The 25,256-nt window shown below is 36.8% G+C and overlaps 1 protein-coding gene across 1 annotated transcript in view; it reads left to right on the top strand.

Moving 5' to 3' along the window:
- Nucleotides 1-25,256, top strand: part of LOC114880608 — an 88,505-nt gene that overhangs the window by 8,909 nt on the left and 54,340 nt on the right. Inside the window, exons 6-7 of the mRNA XM_046286203.1 lie at nucleotides 1,794-2,050; nucleotides 13,014-13,295. Of these exons, the coding sequence (XP_046142159.1) occupies nucleotides 1,794-2,050; nucleotides 13,014-13,295 (539 nt within the window). The remainder of the gene's footprint in view (nucleotides 1-1,793; nucleotides 2,051-13,013; nucleotides 13,296-25,256) is intronic.

Here is a 25,256-nt window from a genome sequence, read left to right as displayed (position 1 = left end):
GCTTGCACGCCAGGTGCGCGCATAAACTCCGTGGATTCCTAGATAGCTGTGTCTTTGTTGATTATTAATTTTTAAAACTACGTGCCAATGTCAGCTATGTAGGAACCCACGGAGTTTATGCGTACATCTGGCGTGCAAGCTGTTCTCTACGGAAAGTGGTAAAGTTTCAATATCTTTTGACTTCGACCATCTAGAAACACAAACTCAACGATTTTGAACGTTTCTCAACAAGACCTTTCCAACGGTACCAAATTTGTATCTCTAGCATATGTAATTGTTAAGGAATAAAATGCGACGACGGACGGACGGACACGGAGACAGAGATGGGAATATAAGGTTCCTATCTAGGAACCTAAAAATCAATTTTTTTGACCATTTACCGTGTACGACTCCGTTAAGATCATTTATTTTAACATTAATATTTTATCATGAACTAATCTTTCATGATATTTCAATTTTCTATTTATAAATTTTATCAGTTTCTGTAATTATTATAACCTGAAATTATTTAAATTTACAATTGACAGTATGAAAATAATAAAGAAAACCTGATAGAAATATGCAATGTTCTTTTCTACATGTCACATAGTACGTTTAAAGTAATGGAGTTTTAACTTAAATTAAATTAAATTGAAGCAAAAATTAAATTTCGCTACAAAATACTTTAAAACAACCCATTATGTACTGACAATAAGTACTTACACAAGCGATCAAATCAGGTTTCCCCGGGAAAGATGGCGATGACCCAAAGGGTATTGTTGAAATAAACGTTAGATTTAAAAAAAAAAGGATTATATATACGTTGGGTCGACATAAGGAAGATTGTAAATTTAAATTAGTATTTATATCATATGAAGTTAAAAGATTCTATATAGTTTTATTTATTTTTAAAAGGTTGTATTCCTTAGATATAATTTCTTTTGTTTATTAATTCTTCTGTTTAAAAAACTTCTTCTTCTTCATTCCGCTTTCTTGCTTCCGAAGTATGTAGACGTGTTTTTTCTGATTTCTGATTCTAATATATACAGGGTGTTCGACAACAGGTGGGCAATATTTTAAGGGGTGATTCTAGGGATCAAAATAAGACGAAAATCAAGAATAACGAAATAGCGTTTACGGCTTTGTTTTCCAGTTATTAAAGTTTAAAAATTCGAGTAAAAAGCGCCAGAAACCTGCAATCCTCTCAGTACCGACGACCTAACGTCAGGTCAGCAGGGGTTGGTACAGTCATAATGTGATACTATAGCTATAGACTATATACACATTGCACGCATAAAAGTGGTCCGTGTATTTTCTCTAGTTTTTCTAACCTTTGCAACAAATATTAGTATTCGTACAATTAGTTGGCTGCAGACGTAAGAAATAGCAACACATTTTATTAATATGATTTCTATAGTATTTTATTTCAATAAATTAAAGCTTTCTTCTCTCCTTAAAATTTCCTCCGTGTACAACCTTCCTCATCTGGGGCCCAATACATAATACCTTCATATCTAAAGGAAGTATAAAAGTCTGGCCCTCTCATTTGCGCGTAAACACTTGTACCGGAAAATTTGAATTATTATTTATTGATTATTTATATTGTTCAGTTGTATAGTAAATTATATAATATTTAATAATTAAAAATTATATTATTTTCTTTCTAAATTACTTTTCGTATTAATATTGTTAAAATTAACATTCGGAGAATTCCTACTTTCCCTGTATTGCCATCTCTCCTAGCGGTTGTACCATAAATCAGTTCGTTTTAACAACAACTAACAGCAAAGTTTCTTTCATCATCACAGGTAGAGACGAAACTATGTGGAACGTGTTCGACATGTTCTCCAAAATAAGACTTGCATTATTCCGTTCCCTGCTGGAATCTCTCGGAGGCAACATAGCTACCCCAGATGAATCGATTTCCTCGTATAATCCTTATATTCGTCGAGCAACTTTGGCAAACATAATTGGGAAACTGAAATCTGTCGAAAGTGAGAAAGGTTTCGTATTGGCTGTCACTGTACCTGCAAACGAACTCAATTCTGTCATGGAACTTCTACAAAGAGAAGTAAGTTCGGAAAAGCTTCTTATTGATTTTAATTAATTTTTTTTCTGGCAGCTACAATACAGGGTTTAGCTTATAAATAAAATTTTCCATTCATCCATTCAACCATTCATAAAATGTTCAACATATATTTATTTTGCAAATTTAATTTATAATAGAAAATTTGAATGGCATGAAATTGGAAAACAAGATTTTGACATTTTTGTGACAGTCCTTGTTATAATTATTGTGAATTTTTTTAGTATTTTACTGGGCTTGTATTAAAAGATTATTATATTCGCTACAAAACTTTATACAGGCTCGTAGTCCGTAAAATATTATATATACCAGGGTGTTGTTTAAAATTCAACTTTTATAATATTCCTTAGGTATTTTAACATTTTGTTCTGCTTAAAGACAGGCCTGATTAAAATTTTATTAGATTTCACAATGTTTCTGAAGTTACTGCGTGCCTATTAATGTTCTAAATTGTTAATTTATTAGTTTATTCATGTTTTGAGTCAAAGGAATACACAAACGGAGAACGAAAACAATATTTGTTACTATTAGTCAAGCATTTCAAGCAATTCCGACAAAAATCTTATTATCCTAATGATATTACTTCTGAAATAGATTTTTGTAAATATAAATTGCTGATTCACAAATTTACTTTGTAATAATATTCTAATATGTTGGAAAAGAAATTGCATTCTTTTTCTTAAAGAATACAAGATGCAATGGTTTACAATCCCTGATATTCAGCTCTAAAAAAAAAGGTACATACCATATTACTCATAAGGGTGAAGACATTGATAAGGTGACCGGTCAAAAGATGTAAAAATAATCTTTTTTTATTTATTAATCTTTGCACAGCGGAGCCTGGATCAATCGTAACCTAAAGTTACAAAACATATAAAAGGATATTAATCTAAAGTTAAATGTATCATTTTTAAGCAAAAGAATTTTGTATATTAGAAGAATAATTATTAAAGCAACAGTGTAAAATTTAGAAAATGAAAAATAATTTTTAACAAAAAAAAATCCGACTACGAAATGCACTAAAAAGTGTTAAATAATTTCTATTTCATTTTTACCAGTATTCTACAGCTATTAATAAAATCTACTTAATCGTTAAATAGGATACTAAATACATTTCAACCTTTTCGAAGGCGGCGCAAAATTAAAAACTTTTCTTCTATTAGGAAGATCCTAGTTCAGGCGTCGGCAACCTGTGACAAATGACCCATTTGATAATTTCAAGTAAACAATTTTCAACGGAAATCAACATACCCATTGCGGATTAACTATACTGCTCATATACCCATTGCGGATTAACTCGTGCAGCTTACTAGGTCTAGGGACATTTTTAATAACGTGTGTGATTCCCCTCTACAGCTTGCTTCGTACTTTACGATCATATAATTTTTTTCTTTGACAAATAATAGGAATTTCATTGTATCGTGTATCTTTACCATGTCGTCATCGCTTATCAGTTATTGTACGTCATATGTTTCTGTCCACCATTTATATGATCGGAAAGTAAGAAGCAAGCTGTAAAGGGAATCACACACATTATTAAAAATCTCTCTAGACCTAGTGAGCTGCGCGAATTAAGTATGGTCTCTCGTGAAATGCAGTATACATGTACATCAGAAGTGCTACCAACTTCTGATACAATCGTTACAATTACAAATGTTTTCTGCCGTATCTATAACGTTTCGAATTTGTTTTCCTACGACTTATTAATTACCAAGTTTGCTATACCGCAATCAAATCGTTATTGGCAGGATCGTATATTCGGGTATTTTTAATTTTGTGCCGCCTCCGAAAAGGTTGAAATGTATTTAGTATCCTATTTAACAATTAAATAGATTTTATTAATAGCTGTGGAATACTGGTAAAAATGAAATAGAAATCATTTTACACTTTTTAGTGCATTTCGAAGTCGGACTTTTTTTTGTTAAAAATTATTTGATTTCACACTTTTTAGTGGAACGAGTAGTATTTTTAGGATGTCGTAAGGTGGCTTACCGTTCTTATTGGATAATTACAACAACAATAGTTATTAACAATGACGAATTCCATAAATGTTTGCAAGTGGGATCATCGTAGAAATATCTCCTATTAGATGTGAAAGGTGTTACGGGCAATGTGTTCAACGCGGGCATTTTGTAAAATGACCGGACATTGTGTAGATTGCACATTTTTTTTGGCAATGTATATAATGGGCAAGTATATCATATGTTACGAGCCGGAGGGGGTGACTGCGTAGCCGGGGCTTAATTTCGGTTATGGTAATTGTTAATGGCTTGACCAGTGTTGTTATTAACACTGGTGGCCTAAGGAAGTAGACGTGGAGACGAACCTACGTATGGCTAAAGTAGGGAGCTCCAGGAGGTTGGTTATAGTGGACGAACCTACGTAAGGCTAACGTAGGGAGCCACAGGAAAGGTGAAGAAGTGAGGACGAACCTACGTATGGCTAACGTAGGGAGCCGCAGGAAATGTTAGTATTAGGTCTCGTAACTTCATTGTAACTGATGTACTTCGAGCGGTAAAGGTACACCTTAGTGGGTTTCTGGACTAGTCAATATAATTGGACAATATTAGATAAGTTAAAATAATATGAGTTTATTCTCTATTCCGGGACCTTACAATTGTTGTGTGTAATTGTCGCGGTGTTCACTGAATTAAACTCTAAGTTGCAAGTTTAAATGAATTGAATAAATAAAGTTTAGTTTCGCTTCCGCAAAGCAAGAATCTAATCCTTCTCGGTTTTCACAAACGCGAGCAAACGGGGGCGGACTACAACGATCAGAATAATGCTTAACAGCAGCCAACGTACTGTATAATTACTGAGTGCTTGAAAGGGACTTAAATACCCGATCTCGCAGAGTTTCCTCGTTGCAGAGATTATCCGTAAGAGAAACGAACTGACGTGTATCGAACTGATTCTAGACTTCAACTAGATCCGAGGTGTCCTTGTCGCCACCCTTTTTATACTCAAAAATTAGAGTAAAAAGAGTGGTGGGGACTGACGCTACGTGACCCGTAGGACCGCGCCCTTGCTTTGCGTTGGTCTCGAATTTTCTAGAAGACGGTTGGTGTCGAGTGCGCACATCAGATTCCATATAAGGAAATTTTTTGAGAAGGGTTTGTAGCACCATATAAGGAAATTTCCGAGACGGATACGTAACACACAAATGGCCCGGACATTTCATATAATACCCACGGTTCGTTGACATTAAACTTATTATTATTATTATTATTATTATTATTAAAACCATACATAGATGTGATAGGTTAGGATGGCCCACACACTTAAATCCGGCCGCCGTGAAGCGGGCGGCATCGCTTTTGTTAACAACGCTTTTGTTTTGCATTATTTAAACAACGCTATTGTCTTAGGGAAGTGTCGCTGGCCGCCTTACGGCGCGCGGCGGCCGCGACCAATCGGGAGACATATCCTACAGGACACAAAAGATTTCATTCCGATTGGTCCATCCGTCTCGGAGTAATCGGCGAACAAAGCCAAAAAAAATAAAAATATAAAAAAAAATGTACTGATCGAATTGAGTATCCTCCTCCTTTTCGAAGTTGGATAAAAATAATATGAGATACAGAGTTAAATTAAAATTGAAACTCTCTTCATGGTCCGTTGCCCGAGGGTAAAATAAGCATCATCCTACTATATACATTTATTTATGTTATTTTTCACCGACTTCGAAAAAGGAGGTGGTTACTCAATTCCATCAGTATATGTTTTTTTCTTTAATGTATGTTCGCCGATTAGGTACTCCGAGACGGATAGACCAATCGGAACGAAACCTTTTGCATCTTACGAGGGAACTACTCAAGTGTTACGCTTACTTATTAATGAAACTTTGCCACCTTGTGGAGCTTGTCACTCTGAACACGCCTATACCCCCTTTTGGGGGCAGACGGCTAATTGTTTAAAAGATATTAACAATTAAAGTCAGTTACTCCTTACATTGAGAAATATGACAAACTAACACATACAAACGGTTAGCTCTTCGGTAAAACAGTCGCATGCGAACTGCCGAGCGAGCAGGTAGTGCAATAATACCAGCACATGACAGACGAAAAGTTTCACAGCAGACAGTGTAAAGGGTCACAGTGCCAGTATTATCTCTGTGTTAATCAGTTCCCGATTAAAACTACAACTAAGTTAAAAAGCGAGAAAACAGTAGAAGTGTAAATAAGAATAGGGGGGAAACCCCTCCCCCGTTAGAAATAAGGAAATGAGTGCAGGTGAGCAGATAGACAAAAGGAAAAAAAGCTGCGTAGCAAACCTCATCAACATAGAGGAAATAGCCAAACTAATTAACGATGAAGCTATACCTACACGCGCTTCAACCATCAATGCCACAAAAATAGTGCATCTAGTAAAAAAGAGGGGAAATAGTAGCATTAAGCCATTTTCCTGGCCAGGAAAAAGCAAGCACAAGAAGAAGAAAAAACAGCCACAATGAAGGCGAAAAAAACCACGCAGACGGGGAGGCAAAACCTTGATACCCTAAAAAATCAAGAAGAAGATCGTCTGCAGGAACTTCAAAAAACAGTAATAGAACTTAATAAAGTAATTGCAAACCTCTCCAAGCAATTGGAAGAAGAAAGGGCCCGAAACGCTCACCAAGAGGGAAAACCCCAGGGAGAACAAAGAAGCAGAAATGGAACCCACCAGCGAATACAATGGATAATACGAGCAACTCCACGTACAAGATAATTTCAGCTAACGTAAATTCCATAGCTTCCAACGAACGAAGATACAACCTGCTAGAGCTCATAAAAAACGAAAACCCTGACATACTCCTACTTAACGAAACCAAACTCAAACCGCAACACAAACCTAGATACAAAAACTTCACCATAATCAGGAACGACAGAGACAGGAGTAATGGAGGGGGGGGGGGGGGGGGGGGGGTAGCAATCCTTCTGAAGAAAAGCATACAGTACGAACAGATACAGACAGACAGAAACACCGCCATCATCGAACACCGGGATACAGGCAGGAGAATTCATAAATGAACTGGACCACCTCCTTAAATCCCTCGAACTCGACCATAAAAATAACTACGTCATATTAGCAGGAGATCTCAACGCCAAACACAAAAAATGGAACATCACCTACCACAATGGCAGAGGAAGAGCCCTCAATAACTGGCTAAACGAGAACTCCGAGAGATATAAAATCTCGCTATATAGCACAAACCGACCCACGTATCCCCGCAGTAACGCTTACATTGACCTAGGAATTATAGACAGTAGAATCCACATCAAAAATCAAACACACGACAAGACTATCCCGACAATCGACTTCGACAGCGACCACCGAGCCATTTGCATCCAGTTCTCCCTCCCGTCGACTGATGAACAATTACCGTTCAACAATGCAGTCAGAACGCGCAACTACGCAAAAACGGATTGGAAAAAATTCCGATCAGATATCAAACGTACCTGGACGATGAAAACACCTCAACACAGAAACTTAACAAACGCAGAAATATACACAGCACTCGCAGAACTAAGTACAGCCATCCAACAAGCAATCGAGCGAAACGTCCCTACACATACGGAACAAAACTCGGTAGAAAAATACATAAACTCAGAAATCAAAGTAACGCAAAAAATCAAAAGCGCACTACTAATTATACTACTTAAAGAATACAGGAACCCTACCTTACAGTCCAAACGCACTATAGAAACGACAAAGGCACTAATCAAACAATGCAAGGATAAAATCAAGCAGGAATTCCAAAAATCAGTTAATTCACAGTGGGAAAACAAAATCAAAAACATCCCAACAAGCCCGCGACATATGTTCCCCCAACTAAACAAGATATTCAGAAACAAGGACAACTTCGAAATTGCAAACTTATCAATAGAAAAAAACAAAGAACACCTACTGAGAAAAGCCAATATAGACCCGACCGAGCAAACGAAGGATAAATATGGCAATTACGTTATCACCAACGAACAACAAAAACTAAACATCCTAGCTGCAAACTTCGCAAACGTCAACGCAAAACAAAGCAATGGGCAAACCAAAACTGGAGAAAATAATAGAAAAAAAATACGACGAAAGCATGAACAAATTCCAAACCGAAAGAGCAGCCAACATCACGCTCACGGTCTTCTCAGAATCCAACCCGGCGAGTAACCCACAAACAGAAGAATATGCGGACTACTTCACAAACCTCACATGCACCAGCAAACTCTTCCGCAAACTCAACAATAAAAAATCAGCAGGATCGGACCACATCCCTAACATAGTTCTAAAGAACCTACCCATGAAAATCATAGAAAACTACAATATAATCTTCAATCAATGCCTCAACAACGGATACTTCCCCGAGGCCTGGAAATTGGCAAAAGTCATCCCCATAAAGAAAAAAGACAAAAACCCAGCAGACCCAAACAGTTACAGACCTATCAGCCTACTTCCAAACATCTCAAAAGTTTTCGAAATAATAATCAAAAAAGCGCTAGAAAAATTCCTAACAGAACAAAACACAATTCCAGAGACACAGTTCGGCTTCCGATACAAGCATAGCACAGTCCACGCCCTTCACAAACTAACCTCAGACATACAGCACGCACTAGCGAAGAACCACAATGTAGCAGCCTGCCTAATCGACATAGAAAAAGCCTTTGACACAGTTTGGATCAAAGGACTAATCTACAAGCTAACAAAAAAAAACTGCCCTTAGCACCTCCTAAAAATCATTTCGGACATGATACAAAATAAGAAATTCTACACATCCTGCAACAACACCAATTCCATCATCACGCTGCTACTAGAAAACGGGCTCCAGCAGGGCACAGTAACAGCCCCCGTCCTCTTCAACGCGTACAACGCATACTTCCTGCGGCTATTCGGTCTTCCAGCCTCCATGGACACAAGAACCATACACTTCGCGGACGATCTCATCGTATACAGGGTGTTCGACAACAGGTGGGCAATATATTAAGGGGTGATTCTAGGGATTAAAATAAGACGAAAATCAAGAATAACGAAATAGCGTTTACGGCTTTGTTTTCCAGTTATTAACGTTTAAAAATTCGAGTAAAAAGCGCCAGAAACCTGCAATCCGCTCAGCACCGACGACTGAACGTCAGGTCAACAGGAGTCGGTGCAGTCATAACCAAGAATCGAAGCCGAATGCTGCAGTACCGAGAAACAGAATAGCACGAGGTAAGTTTCTACTATTCAACGATTCATGTTATGACTGTACCGACCCCTGCTGACTTGACGTTCGGTCGTCGGTGCTGAGCGGATTGCAGGTTTCTGGCGCTTTTTACTCGAATTTTTAAACGTTAATAACTAGAAAACAAAGCCGTAAACGCTATTTCGCTATTCTTGATTTTCGTCTTATTTTAATCCCTAGAATCACCCCCTAAAATATTGCCCACCTGTTGTTGAACACCCTGTATATAGAAGGGAAAAACGTGAAAAAACTAGAAGAAAAAATGCAAGAACTTCTAGACCGAATTATAGATTACTATCAAACATGGAAAATAAAAATAAACCCGACCAAATGTGAAACAATATTATTCAGAAAAAGATCAAAAACCAAGGCAAACCTTTCCGACAATTCTACAAGAAATTCCAAATCACAGCAGGAAACACCAAAATACCCCATAGGGACACAGTTAAATACCTAGGCATAACATTGGATAAGATGCTACGCCTCAATATGCACATCGATCTGCAATTGGAAAAAGCTAAAAATGCATTCCAAGCAAACAGCAGGATCTTCCACTCCCAAAAACTAAACACCAAAATTAAAATAATATGCTATTAGTTACAAATCAGACCCATAATCACATACGGATGCCCCATATGATACAACACAAGCCCCCCTATGATGGAAAAAATCAGAGCTTTCAAAAGAAAATGCCTCAGGGCTTGCACCGGCCTATGCAGAAGCGAAAAAACCAATTTCAAACACTTTGTAGCACCAAAAAATTATATAACGCCACGAACATCCCCAGAATCGACAATTTCATATTAAAACTCACAAGGGATTACTTTGCAAACATAAGAAAAATCAAGACAAACTGCCTTATTAATAGTTCGCTGTACCCAAATGACGAGTACCACGAAAAAACCTTACAAACAGGACATATTCCTCCCGAGGCATTACTACTCCTGGACAAAACTGGCAGAATCACAGATAAGCACAATATCCCAATAATTTACCACGTACCACGATCATCCGCTGATAAAAGAATTCTGTACGCAAAAAACTTAGACAGTAGAAACCCGACACAAAGACTAGCATACAACACAGCTATACCGGACATAGACAAAAACCTTAAATACAGAAAAAACCAAAAGTACTGGTGGCTGACAGACAACCCCGCCACATAAGAAGAACGTAATTAAAATAAAAATAATAAAAAAAAAAAAAAACAGCGGATTACACCTGTAAATAATGTAAATAAATGTAAATAAATGTAAATACCTGTACATAGAATAAGTCTAAACTAGTAATAAGCAGCATGAAGGAGAGAATGAAAAGTGTGAATGGCTTAACGTATGCATAGAGAATAAGACTGTAAGTACCCGACAAGGCAGAGGACCGCATTAACCCTTTTCTAGGTAGTTTTTTTTTGGATCCGTCGGAGGATCCGTACTTTTTACACCAGAAAGACCCCATAAAGCCTAAGAAAAATATGACCAAGCTTCACTAAAAAACCAAAAAACAAAATATCACGATACAAAAAGCGCCCTCAAAGCGTAAAAAATGTACAAAAAGACTGCGAGCGTCGGGAAACCGATCAGGCCGTCAAACAGCGAGAGTTACCATTAAGGAATGTAGATTATTCACAACTGCGCGATGTAAATATTGTAAATATGGCATTGAATAAAGAGCATTTAAAAAAAAAAAACTCTGCGGTAAAACGCTTGACTCGCAATCTAACTGTCCTCGGTTCAAGTCTATGTTTTTCAACTTTTTTTTCTTTTTTCTTTTTAATGATAATTTGTCTCTTTTTGAATAGCTATTAGAACTGTGCTATAATCATTGCATTTATTAATAATTAATTACATGTGCTGCAATTTTTATAGAATGTAAGCTATCTTTTCTATCCAATACGTACATTAACATCCTTACCGCATTCGAAATTTACACGCGTTTATTTGTTATTATACACACACACACACACAATTAATTTGCATAAAATACGAATATAATTTCTGTCCTATTGTTTTAGATTCTTCACTAATGTCTTCTGCGTCTTCTTCTAATGTTGTAAATATGAATTCTAAATTTGCACGGTAGTATAAATGAATGTAACTAAATAAATGTAATTAAATAAATTGAACTTGTAAAAACAGATAATAACAAATAAATGCGTGTAAATTTCGAATGCGGTAAGGATGTTAATGTACGTATTGGATAGAAAAGGTAACTTAAATTCTATAAAAATTGAAGCACATGTAATTAATTATTAATAAATGCAATGATTATAGCACAGTTGTAATAGTTATTCAAAAAGAGACAAATTATCATTAAAAAGAAAAAAAGAAAAAAAAAGTTGGGAAATATGGACTTGAACCGTGGACAGTTAGATTGCGTGAGTCAAGCGTTTTACCGCAGAGCTAACCGTTTGTATGTGTTAGTTTGTCATACTTCTTAATGTAAGGAATAACTAACTTTAATTGTTAATATCTTTTAAACAATTAGCTGTCTGCCCCCAAAATGGGGGTATAGGCGTGTTCAGGGCGACGAGCTCTACAAGGTGGCAAAGTTTCATTAATAAGTGAGCGTAACACTTGGGTGGTTCTCCTCGTTAGTAGTAGAGTATGTGTCCCGATTGGTCCCGTTAAAAAAACATTTTGCATTTTTTCATTGCTAACGATTCTTTTGCCAAAAACATAATTTATTTATTTATTAGCATATAATGTTTCATTTATATTTTTCACCGATTATTCCGAGACGGATGGACCAGTCGGAACGAAACCTTTTGCATCTTGTAGAGCATGTCTCCTGATTGGTCCCACAAAAAAAATATTTTGCACTTTTTCATTCCTAACGACTTTTATTGCATAAACCTTAATGCTCCATTTATATTTTTCGGCGTTTACTCTGCAAGGAACGTACCGATCGCGATGAAACCTTTCATATTTAGTAGGAGATATATCCGCGATGATCCTACTTGCAAAAATTTATGGCATTTCTTGTTTATTAACCATCTAAATTCGGTCAATATAATTTTTTTGGTTTATGGTTATTAGCTAAGCAATAAAAACGCAAAATCATCTTACGGTATCCTACAAATACTGCACGTTCCACTAAAAAGTGTGAAATTGAATAATTTTTAACAAAAAATACAACCGACTTCAAAATGCGCTAAAAAGTGTAAAATAATTTCTATTTCATTTATACCAATGCTCCACAGCTATTAATAAAACCTATTTAACCTTTTCGGAGACGGCGTAAAATTAAAAATACCCGAATAAACGATGCTGCCAATAACGATTTGATTGCGGTATGGCGAACTTGCTAATTAATAAGTTGCAAGAAAAAATACGGAACGTTATAGATACGGCTGAAAACATTTGTAATTGTAACGATTGTATCAGAAATTGGCAACACTTCTGATGTACATGTAGTTAATCCGAAAATGGGTGTGTTGATTCCCGTTAAATATTGTTTACTTGAAATTATGAAATGGGTCATTTGTCATAGGTTGCCGACGCCTGAGATAGGATTTTCCTAGTAAAAGGAAAGTTTTTAATTTTGCGCCGCCTCCGGAAAGGTTGAAATGTATTTAGTATACTATTTAACGATTAAATAGGTTTTATTAATAACTGTGGAGTATTGGTATAAATGAAATAGAAATTATTTTACGCTTTGTAGCGCATTTTGAAGTCGGTTGTATTTTTTGTTAAAAAGTATTTTATATAATGTGCAATAAATAAACGACAATGTGACCAATGATCATTACTATGATTAAAGGTATCTGAAGAAACACTTTTGGTGGTGACAGGAGTTTGCTCTCAGGACAATCAACTAGTGCCATTTTTCGCCCAAGGACCAGCAGATAAGGTGCTTCGCGAGACAAAGATAATCTGGGATCTACCTATGACTATTGGACACGCTATTGCGAGCGGTTGTCAAGGTTCTAGCTGCAGGTTGCGTCGACATGGTGCTCTTCCACTTCCGGTTCCTCAAATGAACATCGTGCCTCATAGTATACCCACTTTAAAGAGACCGTTCCGAGATGCCACGGGGAAGACGGTAAAGTAGAACTAAATAATCCTTTATATGTTAGTGTAGTTAGATAGTCCCATTTTGACCCCTCCAAAATATGGACTGGACCCACCCAAAAAAATCTTTGGACTGGGTCAACTGTGGCCTGGATTTACCCAAGGTATATGTATAGTATAATGTTACGTCGACAAAAATGATGGGATCCAAACTTCCAAATAAAACACCTTCACATGTCGTAATGTAGGGTGGCCCACAATAACTGCTGTTCCATGTAACTACTCAACAGTAAGTAATAAGATAAAAATGTAAAGAAATTTTTATTAACATTTCTTATGTTGAATACTATTGCGAAGAAAATTTGTTGCCTTCAATTTATTAAGGTCTACATATGTGGTCATCTCCTGTCTTTTAAATAAAATGCTATATTTTTGTTTTGATATTATAAAGATTCAGAGAAAACAAGTTCAGCATGTCTAAGCACTTTAGCACATTCACCAACTAATGATTAAAGTATACGCATGCATAATGTATGACGGCTGATGTTACCTAAATGAGGTAAAGGGCACAAACAGTGCAGACATGAATTAAGAAAACAAGGGAAAATTTTTAAAAACCTTGTATATGGGTTGCTATGACCAAGGTCGATAGCAAAAAAGAAAAAGAGAAGTGTGCTGGTGCGTTTATGGTCGTCAATGGATTAACATGTCAACAGAAACTATAACAGAATTAGGCAGCATTAGACACTTAATACTTTTACGAATGCTACAGCACCTGGATTACTCCAGATCAATACCGTAATTATTCCAATGCATTTAAGTATAGTGCCTCATTGACATGTCTCATATCATTAGATTACTATTACATACCATGTTCATTATGAAAATGCGAAGACTATCACAGGTATACTTGCAGGTAGAATTAATATCGCATCGTGCGATTAGTTATTACCAAAAATCGTAAACAAGGGAGCCAAATTTTCAACACCCTTTTGTTTTTAAAATAGCAATTTAAAAAAATATTCAAAGTTGATTAACAAGAGATTGTCTTGCTTTATAGTAGTAGGTATGTGAGAACCCGATAATATTGAATTGGATCGGGTTTGCATTGTTCGGATCGGGTCAGGTCGATTTCTCGAAGATATAAATGTGAGAGGTCTCAAAAATTTTGGGTACTCGATATTTGGATAGAGTCGGAAATTGTTTTGGCCGGCTCAGAGTGAATTAGCTGTAATTTTTGGGAACATTTTTCGTTCATGGTCATGTTCAACAAAATTCATCTCGAAACAGACTTATTCAAATTTCGGGAATTTAGATCCGATCAAAATAATTCCTGATTCGATCTGAGTATCGAGTACTCAAAATTCTCGGGTTCACTCATACCTTTAATACCTTATGTCGCACCTTTGTTCCGAGACTGATAGTGAGTTGAAAGCAATATGATTTACGAGCTTTGATAGATGGAGATTTATTTCTTTATACTCATATTTTTGAAATCTATTGATATAAAAGTTATAAAAAATTATGAAATACAAAAATTATTTGCTAACGTTGAATTATGATACGTTTCACAAAAAGAACGATACACTTTTACGAAGTTTATTCTTCTTAAGTTCGATCAATGTACATAGAGAGGAAGTTTAAGAGGTTATTGAATAACAGTTGTTCGAAACTAGAAAGTACATATATTCTCCTATGTAGTTAGATGTCTTTATTTTTGATTGCTTTATTTAAAGGTTGTTTTGCCTATATAGTTAAAATTGTTGTGCTGTTTTGTGTGACGTACAAATGGTTCTATAATACAAAATTGATACAAAAGATATTAGGGCAATTGAATTTTGAAAGTGTAACATTAAAGGCCATCAAACATTTATAAAACATTATATAATTTATGATTCAGGTAGTATTATTGAAGATATATACCGTTGCGTGTCGTAGGAGTTCTCAATGATCAGCACAAAAAATTCAATATAATTGAATAAATGAGGAAAAAAAATTAACTCTCTAGAACTCAAATTTTTCATATTTCTGAAAACAAATGATATAGCATTAGAGGCGTTTATATTTCTAAATTAAAATGAACAATAAAGACTCGATAATTTTTAAAATAGTAATTTTACAGATATTAATGGTGGATGTGGATATTAATTTGTAGTGTTTAATATTCTTTATTATAATTTATTTATTACAATACATATAAGCTACAATGGTTAAAATGATAAACAACAACAACAACAGAGTTTCAACTGTATCACAAAAGTTTTATATAATAATTCAAAATTATAATACACGATTGTAAAGAGGGTTAAGCATTGGCGTAACTAAATAGGAGGCATGGTGGCACTGTCCCCTTCTTCATTTTAAAACTTTAAAACTTTTAAATTCCATAATTTTATAATTTCGAAATTAAATTCCATAATTCTATAATTTCGAAATTAAATTCCATAATTCTATAATTTCGAAATTAAATTTCAGATTTCCAAAATTTCGAAATTGAAAGGTTTCAAAATTTCTATGTAACCTGACCTATCCCGAAAAGCAATTCTAATTACGCCAATGGGGTTAGAAAAAATTGTAAAGAATATCAATATCATATTACATACTTACATAAAATACTAAGAGGAAAATTTAAATTAAAAAATGATTTTTTTAATAATTCCTATTGTAATATGTATTATGTACATAGATCGTTTTTACTGCAGCATTAAATTAACATGTTGATGCAAAAAAATGACGAATAATATTTCACTTGTTTTAATAAATGACAACAGTGATCGTGAAAGGATAAACAGTTATAGGGCACATTCTGTTACAGCTGGCATCAAATTTTCCCATATGACGGTTTCAAACTATTCAAGAATGTTTGGTATAATGTAATTCGCCTACTATTATAAATAACATTCTTCAATAGTGACCTAGGCATTGAACTTGCTAAAGAATACTCTACCTCAGTCACCTCAAAAATTATGGTTGAAAATGATACTTACGTTTGTGGTTTGATCGGATTACTAACATAATCTGAAAAATTAATACGTCGTAAGCGAAATTTATATTTTTAATATTGTAGTAATGATACTCAAAATAATAGTAATACACAGTCTTGCAGAAGCAACCGTTCAAGGCAGTCGTGTGTTTACAATTAAGCGAGTGTGTGAACCAGTGTCTTATTAATAACAAGTATTGTCCTACAAACAGATATTACACAGAAATTTACCTTATAACTAAAAGAAAGATCAAAGGAAGGAAGGAAAGCAAGCCTTCGCCGGTGACCCATCGCGCGCCAGGCTATGACTGACCCTAAAGGATCAACTAAAAAGGTACCACCTAAACTCCGTTTGGCACGTTATCAATAATGGATTATGTAAAAAAAGACTAATTTCAGCATGTATAACTGATGCATTAGCAGAAATAGATATGACAGCAGTGGAGTTTAATTTAGATAAACCCACAGATAGCAGTGCTTCGCGGCATTCCAGAACGGAACAGCATGGAGTTGGTGGTGTCAGCTCTCCATCTAATGTAAACACCAACAAATGGTTAACGGACATTCCTCTATTAAATTCGTTTGAGGTTCTCACTGTCGACAATAATCAAACGTCAGATGTGGCACAAGATACGCAATCGAAGCTGCCGCCAATATTCATTGAAGCTCAAATAATGGAACCATTACGAAAACTTCTTGAAAAGGCAGTTTGCAACGAATACACCTTAAAACAATTACACAATAATGAAGTCAAAATACAGATTAATATACCGTCAGGCTATAAAAAGGTAATCAAAGCTTTAAGAGAAAAAAACGCTAATTACCACACGTACCAATTTAAAAAAGACAGGAGCTACAAGGTATTCCTCAGAGACATTCACCCAAAAACTGGCCCAAATGATATTAAAACCCAGCTAGAACAGTTAAGCCGCAAAATTCGCTCAGTAACCAACATGGTACAATACGATACATAAAAACCGCTCCCTCTATTCATGATTGAACTCGAACCACAGAGCAATAATAGAGAAATATATAGTATCACTAGGGTATTAAATAGAATCGTTACTTTTGAACCACCCAGGTCAAAAAGAGACATTCCTCAATGCAGCAGATGCCAATTCTTAGGCCATACTAAAAATTACTGTAACAAAACGCCAGCCTGCGTCAAATGTGCTAAAAATCATCTCATTAATGACTGCCCAATAAAGGGTCGTATCGACAATGTGAAATGTTTTAATTGTCAAGGCGATCATCCTGCCAGCTACAAGGGCTATAGTACTAGAAAGCAGCTGCAACAGAAACTTTTCGCTCAGCTCAGACGCAAATCATACCAAGCTCATTGTCAGTCAAATGCAGGTGTCGCCACCACAATCCAAGGTGCTCAAGACTATAATTAAGCTTCTACAAAATCATATACACAGGCAACTAGCGGTGCTCAAGCAAAAATAATCTCGCTGCCACAAAATGACTTCATCAATAACGTCGAAACCAGTATTACCGGAGATACATGTGAAATTAAAAAGCTGCTTGCTCTATCAGTTAAAAATACAGAAATCCTAATAAACATGCACAACGAACAAATGAATCTGTTAAAACAACAAATGCAACAATTCAACACTGTGCTGGACCTTTTAACAAAATTCATGCTCAAGAAAAATCACAATGAATCATAAACTAACTCTTGCAGTCTGGAATGCTAATGGACTAGCTAAACGTATACAAGAACTCAAAGCTTTCCACACTACAAACGACATTGATAGAATACTGATCTCCGAAACCCATTTAACTCATAAACATCATATTAAAATTGTAGGGTATACAATCCACGATACGAAACTTGGAGGCACAGCCATAGTTATAAAAAATATCATTAAATACCATTTACAAAACACTGTTAGCCTCCATCACATTCAAACAACAACAATAACAGTACAAACATTTACTGACTCAGTTACTATTGCAGCAGTTTATAATCCCCCGAGATTTAAAATAACCAAGGAACAGTTCATGGACTTCTCCCACTCACTCGAAGCTCCGTACTTAGTTGGTGGCTACTTTAACGCAAATAACTGGTACTGGGGTTCAAAAACTACGAATCCCAGATGGAGGACCCTTGTACAGGCTGTACGCCAGCTCTCTCTCGACGTTATATCATCAGGCGAACCTACCTATTGGCCACAAGTTAAGGAAAAGACTCCCGATCTTCTTGACTTTGCAATCTCAAAAAGTAAAAACAAAGAATAAGTAATTGCTAAATCTTGCCTGGACCTATGTTCCGACCACTCTCCTGTTATCATCGAATACAAACAAAAGCCAGTATTTCTACATAACACTTCCGCAATCTACAATAGTAGCACTGATTGGGACTTGTTTAGATCGCTAGTAGAAAAGAATTTAACCTGCAATATACGCTTAAAGACTTCTAATTAAGTAGAAACTGATATCAATAACCTATACGAAATTATTTATAACGCGGCTTCAGAATCCACTCTACCAATTACTCTAAATAAATGTGCAGACCCGTATCCTAACTACATTATACACAAAATAAAGAACAAAAGGAAACTCGAAAGCAATTGGCAAAAACAGCAAACACCATATAATAAAAAGCTACTGAATGCAGCAAGCAAAGACTTAAAGGAAACACTGCAAGTATTTAACAACCACAAAGTTTACAACTATATTTCTACCTTATCCCCATCGAGCGATACTGACTACTCATTGTGGAAGGCAACGAAAAAATTCAAAAGGCCTATAACTCCTATATCAGCTATCAGAAAACCAGACGGAGGGTGGACTAAATTCGGCGAAGAAAAAGCGACTGTATTTGCAGAGCATTTATTTAATGGTTTCCATTCCTGTTCAATGCACGAAAACCTGCACCCGGTTGCTGAAATATATAAATTTGTCGAACCAGCAATGGATGCAGGCGACGAAGAAATCCCCAGAATCACGGTTCAGGAGGTGAAAAAAGCTATACCAAACATCTGACTCAAAAAGTCGCCTGGTCCTGATCTCATTACTGGGAATACCATAAAAGAACTCCCCCTTAAAGCCATAAGACTAATAATAATCATCTTCAATGCAGTCCTACGACTGAGATACTTCTCTAACCAGTGGAAAATAGCCAAGATAATAATGCTACCTAAACCTCGACAAGACATACACTCACCGGCCTCATATAGACCAATCTCACTACTCTCAATCATGTCTAAACTATTAGAGAGAATGATACTTGTTAGATTGAAATCAATTATCTCTTCCAAAAAGCTCATACTCGACCACCAGTTTGGATTTCGTCACAATCACTCCACAATCCAACAAGTCCACAAAATTGTCAATACTATCATATAGACTTTGCTTTGAGAAGAAACTATACTGTTCCGCTGTATTTTTAGATATATAGAAAGCCTTCGATAAAGTCTGGCACCAAGGTCTACTATGTATTTAAAATAGCAAACAGTCTTCCAGCGCCATATTACCACCTCATGAAATCCTACTTATCAAACAGGAAGTTTGTAATCAAAGTTCAGGACAGTTATTCCAACCCTCACTCCATAAATGCTGGTGTTCCACAAGGCAGTGTTCTGGGTCCCATTCTTTACAATTCCTACACAGCTGATATACCGACCTCAGAGGACACTGCTCTGTCAACCTTTGCCGACAGCACCGCTATACTGGCAATGCATGCCAACGCTGAAGCTGCCTCCAAGCTTCTACAGCAATTGGTTCTTAAAATGGAAAATAAAACTGAAGGAAAAAAAATCTGAGCATATCACTTTTTCGCTAAGGAAGCAATCACCCCCCGCTGTGTCTCTGAACAACAAAGCTATACCACAAGTCACCGTTGTAAAATACCTAGCTATGCATCTAGACAGTAAATTAACGCGGAAACACCACATACATAGAAAAATAGAACAAATCAAGATAAAAAGGAGAAACATACCCTATCTAACAGGTACAAACTCAAAACTGAATCCAAGGAACAAACTTCTATTATACAAGACAATCATCAAACCTATCTGGACCTATGGGATAGAACTATGGGGTACGGCAGCTATGAGCAACATTAAAAAATGGAAGCCTTGCAATCGATAATTCTCCGCACGGTAGTTAATGCTCCGTGGTATATTCGAAACGAAGATCTTAGAAAGGACCTCAAAATAGAATCTGTTATAAGCACAATATCACGTCACGCTGCTAAATACAAAAATAGGCTAGAAGACCTAATCTGCTAGCAAATAACTTATATCGTACATCTATTCCGAGAAGACTAAGTAAGAAGCACCCCAACGATCTGACCAACTAGGTCCTAATACTTCCGAAAGCCCCCCCCACCCTAGGACAACCAAACTTCGGATTTATAGTAATTGAGGTACGAGAAATCAAATGAGACCATTTTCAGAACTGGCAAATAAACCGTTCTCGAGATATAGGGGGAAGTTGCCGATATCGTACTGGTCTCCTAAATCGTACCACATTCAAATTTTGCTTAATGTTGAATGGCGACACCAGCTAGCAACATCTTTTATAAGCTAAGACATATATATTCCTATAAAACCTTAAATAGTGTATCAAAATCAATTACAGTACCTGTTCTAACAAATTTGAAAAAGCAGGTCAGCCTAATGTAAAATTTTAATCATGTTGCGCTTGTACTGTCTCTTTTAAAAATAATTTAATGATATTTATTTTTACATAAATATAAGCCTACGTTTTTATGTGCATGTGCCAATTTTCAAATCATGTTAAAAGTTACTTATAAATAAAATAAAATAAAATTATAAAAGAGCCGACGAGTAGCCTAAATCGTACTGCGGCGTAGTTTCCCAAATCGTACCAGTACGAGTTAAACAATTGATCAATATTTTAGATATTTTTTTTAGGTTATAGTTATGTCAAAAAGAAAGTACGGACAGTGAAGTGCAAATAACACGAATAAGGCTATAATAAAACACACGTCTTCAACTAGTGCATCTACAAATATTTCTGTATCGCTTAATGAAGAGGAGTGGTTTTGCAATTTGTATGAAGAAGTTCAACTTGAAAATATAATACAATGTTTAAGGGTATATGAGGCCTGTGCAGGCGTATCAAAAGCACAAAATGTTATTATTGTCCTCCATGTTAAATAAAATCAATTTATTATTTATAACTCAGAGATAGGATATTGGAAACCAACCAGTACGATTTAGGATACCGGTTGCCAAAATCGTACCTTTGTATCATTTTTTTACTAATGCATGTAAGACATAACAACTGCTTTCAAAATGCAGTTAACGTTGTCCACAGGTTATTTAAATGATATTCTATAAAATTGCTCAGCTAAATTCTCAAACAGACATACCAGAGCTTCATATTATGCATAATATCTTAAGTGGTACGATTTCGGCAACTTCCCCCTACAGGGTATTCTAAAAGTGTGGGACGCCCCTATTATCTCGATAAGAACGCATTTCCACGGAAAATAACTCACGATAAAACAAAAGTTGTAGGGGTCGTAAAGTATTATCTTGTAGTGACCGTGAACTTAACGTTATCCAGGCACGGGCGTGCCAATTATCGTTTTCGGGTAAGGAAAACCCAACACCTGACTCGTTGTCGGCGTAAGGAATGTTGAATTAGGGACGAAAAAGCTACCCTGAGTGGGTTAGCGACTACACCCACCAGGCGCCTTACGCCTAATCTAAACCTAACCTTTTTTTTCTGTTTTTTTTTCGTGGGGCAGATCTTCCAAAGACGCCCACAGCCCCCCTGCGTAGGGGCCGCGGGGAGTGCCGGATTTTTACCGGCTAAAACCTCCACGGTGACCTGCCCTGGGCGTTAGGAAGGGGCCCCAGGACCTCTGTTGAACACACCGGGACCCCCCCATCCTTGGCGCGGTAGCGCCCCATCTCGGGGGAGGGTCTAACCTTTGCCAGCTCTGAAAATGGTCTCATTCGATTTCTCGTCCCTCAATTACTATAAATCCGAAGTTTGGTTGTCCTAGGGTGGGGGGGCCTTTCGGAAGCATACCCATTATCCAACCCGATATATCGATTTGCCGAATGTTCTTATGAACAAATTGTAAATCATCTCAAGGAAAATTAAAAAAAAAAAAAAAATAGTAATATTAATAATCAGGGTCGGCTTTATCGTGTACCTGTCACCCTAGATAAGATCCCCCTCCCAACTTCTCAATAATATCTGCATATAAAAATGTTTCAGTTTGAGAATAGGGCATTTTTTAGTACGCGTTTTTAAAAATTAGATTCAAGTGATCCCGGGTGTTCGCCGCCCTCGGCGATAACCCAACCTGGCTCCCCCCAGAGCCGGTACTGGTAATAATAATAGTAGTAGTAATTAACTGTTGTTTACTTTTAATTATTTAACTATATGTAATTTGCGGTACCGGTGACCCCCACAGTATTCGTAGTAATTCAATGTAGAGATTCTCAAACTTATTTGGATTGGAGAACTTACCGTCCCATCTAAGCTTTGTTCAGCGCTCACCTGAAAATCTATCTTTTTTAAGGGGGTAGACACGGCACGTGACCTCTCCGATTCGGGACGTCGGTATTACAGCAGTTTTTTTGTTGGGCCTGGTGGAGCCACTTGTGTGTTCTGTTACGAGCTTGAAAGGTTTAATTCTCAGCTGGCGTGTGCGCAACACGATCTAGGAAGGCAACAGCGCCTCAAGTATTTTTACAAACACATTCAAATGCTCATCTCGCCAGAGGCATCGCGACGATAGGCCTGAAGAACGAAAGCGAAACATTGGCGCGTGATTGGAGTGAGATGTACGGTGATCATGCTATCCTTCTTTTAACCCAAATGATAGAATTGTCCCGCTCCGATAAATTCTGACTGACCAAACGCGTGGATTTTACATAGCACACCGTAGCACTCCTCGCTGCTGAAAAATATATGCCTGCTCTGAAGAACCGAAGGAACGTGCAATCTGAGAATTATTTTTAGAAAAGGTTATTAATTTCTTTAAATAAATGTTTTTTAATTAATAAAAGTATACAGGATACGTCATGCAATTGGGGCGGGTTATATCTTGAATTTGGTAAGAGATAGGAAAAAGCTGTTTATGTAAAAGTTCGATGGTATGATAATGTCTATTTTTCTGTGATTTCATTTTCTTCGTGAATGCAACAATGCACTCAAAAAATGCAAATCCACTTTTTATTTAAATGGAATTGTATTGTTTTTTTACTTGTGTCACCTCCTTGAAACATTCTGCATAAAAAAGTACTATGGTACTATTAGAACTAATAAATGGAGGCACCTCGCGTCTATACAGTAAAAGCTGAATATATGCAACAGAGATTGGGTACCAGACGTTGCATATATCCAGCCGAGGTGTCCAATCTGGGATTACATGCGACGACCAGCCAAGCGTGAACGTAGAAAGGGACAGACAGTGGAGGAAAAAGAGAGAGGTCCAGTGATCAAAGGAAAGAGCCGAAACGTATCGGTGTGACTAATACTAATTCAATTATAAAACTTTTTTATTTTTGACTTTTTTTTACTGAAACTTTTACTAGCGCATTAGTGAAATTTGTCTGATTGTAGTTTGAATGGGGCGAGGTTTGTTATGAGGCGCTGTGAAAAATCCAGGCAGGCGGCAGTCAAGTCATTAGCGAAAAGAGACAATCTCAATACATATTCAGAATGAGAGAAGGACAGCATGACTGTAGTGCGTCTCACTCAGCGTTCGGGCGATGTTGCCTTTTTCGCTTGCCTTCGCAGCACACTTCGAGTGACGTAATCAAGCGTTAGCTTGATTCTGACTACGATTCCAAATCGGCAGCCTGTAAGGAATCGTCACCCACTTTCCGCAGTCGGCGGAGTGGGGAGATCGACGAGCATGGCAGAAGCGGTGAGAGTTCGTTGCCGACCGTCCAGCGATAAAGACCGCGTTCATAGGAACGCCATTGTCTCACACGCGCAATAAAGAGAAGTGCGATAGTTCTGACCGGAACAACCGTCTCATTATTCTCTCTCGCTACAGGTCCCCACAAGCCTTTCTACTTAGACGCCACCTTATAACTACTAGCTGAACTATATTTGTCACGTGACTTACTCTGTAGTACAGTAAAACCTGGATAAATGCAACCAACATTGGGACCCAGTGGTTGCATTTATCCAAGCGAGGTGTCGAATCTCGGATTACACGCGACGACCAGCCAAGCGTGAACGTAGAAAGAGACAGACAGTGGTGGAAAGAGAGAGGTCCGATGATCAAAGGAAAGAGCCGAAACGTATCGGTGTGACTAATACTAATTGAAGTATAAAACTTTTTTATTTTTGACTTTTTTTTATTGAAACTTTTACTAACGCATCGGTGAAATTTTTCTGATTACAATGGTACCAAACACGATATAGTTTCAATTATAATTACTTGCTAAAATTGATATTAAAGGTTGGCAAAAAGCAACAGAGATCGACATCAAAACCAGTCGCGGTGTTGGCTCTGGTTTCAAAGGTTTCATTTATCCAAGCACGGTGGCGATTCTGGGCATTTAATGTTGCATTTATCCAAGCAAGGTGTCGATTCTGGGCATTTAATGTTGCATTTATCCAAGCGAGGTGTCGATTCTGGGTATTTAATGTTGCATTTATCCAAGCGAGGTGTCGATTCTGCGTCTGTACACATGTTTTCTATTTAGCCGACATGCCGACTCTGTGTCCGTACACATCTTTTGTATTCAGCCGATATCATTTATGTTCAGTTGTGGTGTCAATTCTATGTTGTTTATTCGATTACTATTGTTTATAAATATAATTCAAACTATATCGTGTTTGGTGTCATTTTAATCAGAAAAATCTCACACATGCGTTAGTAGAAGTTTAATTAAGAAAAAGTTAAAAATAAAAAAGTTTTATCGTTCAATTAGTATTAGTCACATCGATATTACGGTCGGATCATATTACACGGTTTCCTCGCCGAGCGGCTCCGTTCGGCTTAGGGGGATCCCCCCAAGTGGAGGGGATAGCGATGTTGCACTTATCCAAGCATTC

This window comes from Osmia bicornis, chromosome 6 (assembly GCF_907164935.1).
Source record: "Osmia bicornis bicornis chromosome 6, iOsmBic2.1, whole genome shotgun sequence".
Classification (NCBI taxonomy): domain Eukaryota; kingdom Metazoa; phylum Arthropoda; class Insecta; order Hymenoptera; family Megachilidae; genus Osmia; species Osmia bicornis.
The sequence above is the reverse complement of the archived record's forward strand: the minus strand, read 5'-3'. Positions and strand labels throughout refer to the sequence as shown.